The sequence below is a fragment of the Verticillium alfalfae genome, genomic scaffold, assembly GCF_000150825.1.
Source record: "Verticillium alfalfae VaMs.102 supercont1.14 genomic scaffold, whole genome shotgun sequence".
Lineage (NCBI taxonomy): Eukaryota > Fungi > Ascomycota > Sordariomycetes > Glomerellales > Plectosphaerellaceae > Verticillium > Verticillium alfalfae.
In genome coordinates, this window is record NW_003315025.1 from 508,863 (window position 1) to 515,421 (window position 6,559).

Consider the following 6,559-nt stretch of genomic DNA (forward strand, 5'->3'; position numbering starts at 1 on the left):
AGTTGAGCCTGGGTAACATCATTTGGGAAGGTCAGCAGTTGCTGATGTGTCAACTGAGCTGCGAATGACAGCATGCTTTCGCCATTGTGGCGGTCCAACTACTGCTCTCGCACGCCCCCAGACTGTTGTCAATGGAGAATTCGTCCGATGCTGCCTCTCTGTTGTGCGCCCCCAGCTCTGAAGCTCCTCTTTCTGTACTGTTCTGTTCATCCCTGCTCGAGACCCGATGTTTGGGTTCGAGATGCGAGGATCAGACCAAGGCCAAGACCATCCATACGGACTGCTACGTCACGGACCTCCATCTTGCTCCATCACCCACCACCCCTGATCCCTTGCACAAGCGGTTAGGTATCCACCAGGATATCCACCTGCCATCGGAGTGTGGTGGGTGAACCACGTAGGGCAAAAGACATCAGTCTCTGTCGATCACAGACTGCTGCGTACCCCTACCCTTACACCAAACGATCAAGTCTCTCAAAGGAGCTTTCCTTTCATCAGCCCACAGTATCGTGTTCCTGACGCAACGCGCACTCCTGCTGCACCCCGACACATCGATTTCGGGAAGATCGCATTCCCGTTGCCCCTTTTCCTCTTCCACTATCGATCCCCAGTCCCCCAAAGAACAGACTCATCCATGCAGACACCCGCTCCTGCAGGCCGCGACGGCTCCGAGTCCGAGTCTGAATCCATGCACACGGCGCGGTCCCGCGCCGACAGCGAGGCGCGCCGCGACCCCTCTCGCACTGGCATCGAGGCAGATACGACAGCCAAGAGCGATGGGTATGAAGTCGTCGACGTCAACGACTCAGAGGAAGATGCAGGGCGCGATGACCAGAGCACGCCCAAGCCTGAGCAGGCTGCGCGACCAAAGCTGCCCAGGTTGAACTCCCAGTCGAGAGCCTCGTCGTCATTCGTCGGGAGCGAGACAGATACGCAAGATCATGCTGAAGCCTCAAGGCCGCAGCCTGAACAGCAACCAAGCCGCCCAGCTCAGCCAGACGTAGCCTCTGCGTCTCAGCAAAGGTCGTCTCAAGGAGGCGCACAGAACAATACCCGCCCGAAGGCAACATCACAGGACCACAGCCAATCGCAAAGTACCTCTCAGGCCAGTCAGGACGAAGGAGGCCCATCCCACATCAACACATCCCGCGAAATCCCGATCCCTATTCGCAAACAGGAGGCCAGGCGTCACTCCATCACTACAGACGAAGATGACGATGATGATGCCTCGTCAGTGTCGTCGTCCTCAACAGAGAGCATTGGCAACCGCGCCCATTACTACGACCATCACCAGCCTCCCCAGCACTCGCCAACACCGGTGACGCGCTCCACACTCAAGAACAAGTCAGACGACGATGAGAATCCGACGATTCAGATCCCCAAAGTCACGCCCCTTGCCTCAGGCCTCACGCTGCCGCCCAACTTGGCTGAGCTGGCCGAAAATCTCGAAGACAAATATATCGACGAATTCGGCAACGTACTCGAATGGGACGGCCGCGTTCTAGGCCGCGTTGAGGGCGACCTCCCTTCCATGATCGGCAGGCCCGTGTCGGCGACGGGGGAGGTCATATCGGCCGAGGGCCAGGTTGTAGGCTACGTGGCCGAGAACGATACAATTGCGCCGCGGCCGCCGTCGCCAAAGCCCATCCACGGCATGGGCGAAGGGATGAAGCTTGACCACATGGGGAACATACTCAATAGGCATAACAAGATTGTGGGACACTTGAACGCGGAGGAGCTGGTCGACGCGCCGGAGCCGATCCGGAGGGCGCGCAATGGCGGTGGCGGTGGCAGCGGCGGCGGAAGTGGCGGAGGTGGCTGTGGCTGCAACTGTGGTCACGGCCGAGCGAAGCCTTCGGCGGCGCCGAGTCCGTCGGAGATCTACCTCGATGTCAAGTCGACGAACGACGGCGTGCAGCTGATCATCAAGATTCCGACTGTGTTTAATGGCGGGGGCACGCCAAACATTCATATTGGTACGAGTTCGTGAGATACGGGAAGCTTAGGAGGCGTTCTGCGAATTGGCATGGCTCAGTGCAACTCGGCGGGAATAGGTGCATTTGGGTATGGGAATTACGAAAGTAGCGTAGGCGTTCTGGATTGTTCGTAGGCAAACAAACACATAGGATGATCGCAGACAGCAATGAGCGACGGGCTTGGCGCACACGCTGGTGTGGCGGGTTTGCGCTGGATTTCGGTTGCGAGGCCAAAACGCCAGGAAAGAAACGTGGGAGGCTAGAGAATCCCGTATCCTGCAAGCGCGCTGTGTTAGCTCCGCCGCTACTCATGAAAGAGCACATGGTTTGGCGGGCGCCGTTGGCGACCCCAGTTTTGACCCAGAAAACCGGACTTGTGTCGAGCATGTGTACGCTGGGTGTCAGAATGTGAATTCGCAATGTGAAAACGCCATGTACACACCGGAGGCAGCACTCGGTGATCAGCTCCTGTGTTTTCTGTCAAAGAGCTCCAAGCTGAACACATGCGGGCCATGCGGCACGCAGTATGCGCGTTCTCCAGGGATCGACTGCATGTGGCGTTTGACCTTTTCGCGCCCATGACGTGGAAGAGCCGAAATGCCTCCACCCACCGATCTCGATGGGCCACGATGCACTGGGAGGGTCGGAAGTTTGAAAGGTGAGGCAGCAGACAGAGACTTGGCAGACCAGACGTTCTCGACCGACTCTGACGAATGGTTGACGGGACCGTCCAGGACACCCCTTGGAGAAAAACCTGGAGGTCTCCAGCCACACCTCGAAAAAACAAGTGGGCAGCAGCAGAGAGAGGAGAGACACCCCTCCCCTCCGCCCCATGTTGATGTTCACGCCCCCCTCCCGCTCGTGTCGATCCCTTCACGAGCCAATGATTCCCCCAACAGGGGCTGGTTGCTTTCCTAGATGCTGTCGCACCATTCACCTTCCTATCAAGCCCCATCCCACTTTCACCTGGCAGAAGCCAAGTTGCGTCATCCAAAGTGCGCGCCGTCCTCTCGGTGAGGCTGTTCTGTTGGTTGATGTGTGGCTTTGCGTCATGTAAGCGTAGCGCCTTCCACATGAAGTCATGGGCTGTGGCGAGTGCCAGGGTCTCGAAAGCGGCGCTCCTCTGCCAGGCTTGGGAGTTGACTGCCTGGCATTAGCATCAAAGGAGGGGAAGGGGAGGGGAGGGGGGTGGACGAGGAGCTCACCTTCCTGGTGCCGTTGCTGGCTTGACGTAGCTTTCCTGCTGGTGCCCAGGGGGGGGGGGGGCTTCGAAACCTGATTCCAGGCGCGGACAGCACCATTTGGCAGTTGGTATAAGACCTCGACAGAGCATGCCGCTGAGATGGTGTGTGGCCTTCTCTTAATATCACAGCAGTTTTCACGAACTGAAAAACCCCCAAAACCAAATACTTGAACAATAATCACCTTGTACAACATCACCTGATACCCATTCCCTCAACTACCTATTCCAAGATACCCATAAGCCGAACCACGATCCAATCATCATGGGCGACACTACTACGAAGAAGGCGGAGGACACCAAGCAGAGTGGTAAGCTCATCCCGATGCAACGTCCCCCGCAAGCACAGCCACCATGTCTCACCTCGAAGCCACACCTGTAATCCAACCTCGTGAGGCTATACCGCCTCAATGTTCAGCCACAACTACAGTCACTTTCGCGTGTTATCTTGCTAACCCACCTCCAGTTGGACAGAATGAGATCTCAGAAAGCAACCTCGCAGCAGGCGTCGTAGGAAAGTCAGGAGAAATCGTCAATGAGCAGGGCGAGACCGTAGGAAAGATCACAGAGGGCGACCCAGGCGACCTTGGTACGTCCCGACCCATCTTATCAGATCCAAACAGGCTTCGACTAACGCTCTCAAGTCGGAAATGTCGTCACAGCAACGGGAGACATAGTAGGAAAAGACGGCGGTATCGTAGGCAAGGCTCTCCCGCTCGACAATGCCTCCGCAGGCGGCTCCAAGAAGGGCATTTTCGGCACCTTGATGGGCGCAACAAAGGGTGTCAAGGGTGTCGTCGACACAGTCGATGGCACCGTCCAGACGGTCGAGAAGGGCCTTCCTCTCGTCGGAAACCTCACAAAGGGTCTCGGTCTCGGCAACGGCGGCGGCGGCTTCGGCGGCCTCCTCGGGAAGAAGCAGGAAGATCGCAGCGCCGAGGACAAGGCGGCGACCACTGAGCAGGCCAAGAAGGAGCTCTTCGACAACTCAGACAAGGCTGCCGAGGCGGCGCCGATTGATCTTAAGGATCAGGAGGCTGTTGACAACGCAAAGACCGAGGTCGAGACCAAGAGCCAACCACCACAGAGCGAGGCCAGCGAGTCCAAGGACGAGGCTACCGAAGCCACCACTGAAGCCAGCACCGATGACAACGAGACTGTCAAGCAGTCCGGCAAGGGCCTGACCGATACCGTGTCTGGTGCTGTTGGTGGCGCCAAGGATGCCGTTGAGAGCACCGCGTCCCGGGGCCAAGGACACTGTCGAAGACACTACTCAGAAGACGACCGACACTGCGGAAGACACCACATCAAAGGCCACTGACGCCGTGGAGGACACAACGTCTAAGGCCACTGATACCGTAGAAGATACGACGTCCAAGGCCAACGACACGACCGAGGACACCACCGCCAAGGCCACTGATGCCGCTGAGGACACCACTTCTAAGGCCACCGACGCCGCTGAGGACACCACGTCCAAGGCTACCGACGCTGCTGAGGATACCACATCCAAGGCGGCTGATGCCGCTGAGGACACCACTTCCAAGGCTACTGACGCTGCTGAAGACACCACGTCCAAGAAGACCGACGCTGTCGAAAAGACGGCAGACGATGTCAAGGACACGGCAGAAGAGACCGCCGAAACTGCACAGACCACCGTCGATGACACAACCAAGGACGTGCCCAAGGACACTGATTCTGCCAAGGGCCTCGACGACACAGCGGACGACGCTCTCGACACTGCAGAGCAGACCACTTCCGACGCCAAGGACAGCGCCGACAAGACTGCGTCTGACGACAAGGTCGAGGATACCAAGGCCGCTGCCGAAGGCGTCAAGGACTCCGCGGAGGAGACTGCCGAGGATGCCAAGGACGCCGCCTCCGAGGCCCCCAAGGGTCTCAGCGAGCAGGCCCAGAGCCAGCTCGACGAGATGGAGACGGTCGCCGATGTCCAGGTGGAGAACCCCTTCCAAAAGTTCGAGGGTGCTCAGCTTGACGACGAAGGCAAGGTTATCTTCGACAACCAGTCCATCGGCAAGGTCGTTGAAGGCGATCCGCTCGAGCTCGCCAACAAGGAGATAGCTCCCGATGGGGCCATTCTCAACGATGACGGCAGCGAAATCGGTCGCGTTGAGCTCAAGTCGGAAATTGCTGAGGATCTGCAAAAGCAGGCCGAGGCACTGGCTGCCCTTAAGGGCGCCAAGGTCAACAAGGCCGGTAATCTGGTCAAAGATGATGCCGTCATTGGCCGTATCGTCGAGGGCACCCTCAAAAACTTGATCGGCCGCAAGGCTGATGCTGAAGGACGTATCTGGAACGACTCGGGTGAGCAGATTGGCCTCGCCGAGCCTCTGGCCGACAAGGAACGTGAGGAGTTCAAGGAACCTTCGCCCTTTGAGGACTTCCCTGATGCTGTTGTTCAGTCCAACGGTGACGTCACCTTTGAGGGAGAGAAGATTGGTGTACTGGTCGAGGGCGACGCTAAGAAATTGAAGGGGAAGAAAATCGACGAGGACGGCGAGGTACAAGACAGGCAGGGGAACGTACTCGGACGCGCTGAGCGTTGGGAGCCTGAAGAGGAGGAGGCTGCTCCGGAGGTCGACAACTCTCTACTTGCTGAGAAGCGTGTCAACAAGGCCGGCCTGGTCGTTGATTCTCACGGCACCGCTTTTGGACGCGTCGTCGAAGGAGACGTCGCCAAATTGATCAACCGAATGTGCAATAAGAAGGGCGAGGTTCTTTCCGAATCGGGTGAGGTTATCGGACGAGCTGAGCTGATTCCGGAACACGAACGCCACGAGAAGAAGGACCAGCCCTTCGAGAACTTCCCCGACGCCGTGGTCCAGGCCAACGGTGACGTGACCAACAACGGCGAGATTGTTGGACGCCTGATTGAGGGCGACGCGAAGAAGCTTCAAAACAGCAAGGTCGACGCTGACGGTGATGTTGTCCGCGACGGAAATGTCATTGGAAAGGCCGAGCGTTACACGCCGGAGGAGCCGGAGGCCGAGCCTGAACAGGACAAGAGTATTTTGGGCGGCAAGCGTGTCAACAAAGCCGGGTTTCGTCGTGGATTCAAATGGCGTGCCTTACGGGACGCGGTGATTGAAAGGAGGACATTTTCAAGGATTGGGTCACCCGAAATGGTGCGGACAAAGCAGGGGTTAACGTTACTTGTTCTGGAAAGTGGAAGACAAAGTTGGGAAGTGGCAGGAGGTTGCTCCCGGAGGGTAAATTCTTTTTTTCTATCCTGAGACGTTTTTGTGAACACCTTGCTAACACTCAAATAGGCGAGCGTGAGCTCAAAAAAGAAGGCCCGTTTGCCGAATTGCCCAGGGTGCACTGT

The 6,559-nt window shown here is 57.6% G+C and overlaps 2 protein-coding genes across 2 annotated transcripts; both read left to right on the top strand.

The window, feature by feature from the left end:
• Positions 1 to 634: 634 nt before the first annotated feature.
• VDBG_09128 (conserved hypothetical protein) lies at positions 635 to 1,990 on the top strand (the record flags this gene model as incomplete). Its single annotated transcript, XM_003000587.1, has 1 exon — positions 635 to 1,990. One exon carries the CDS (start codon positions 635 to 637, stop codon positions 1,988 to 1,990), a length of 1,356 nt encoding a protein of 451 aa, XP_003000633.1.
• Positions 1,991 to 3,481: 1,491 nt separating this feature from the next.
• On the top strand, positions 3,482 to 6,467 carry VDBG_09129 (conserved hypothetical protein; the record flags this gene model as incomplete). Its single annotated transcript, XM_003000588.1, has 4 exons — positions 3,482 to 3,548; positions 3,683 to 3,805; positions 3,861 to 4,441; positions 4,548 to 6,467. 4 exons carry the CDS (start codon positions 3,482 to 3,484, stop codon positions 6,465 to 6,467), a joined length of 2,691 nt encoding a protein of 896 aa, XP_003000634.1.
• Between the last annotated feature and the right edge of the window lie 92 nt (positions 6,468 to 6,559).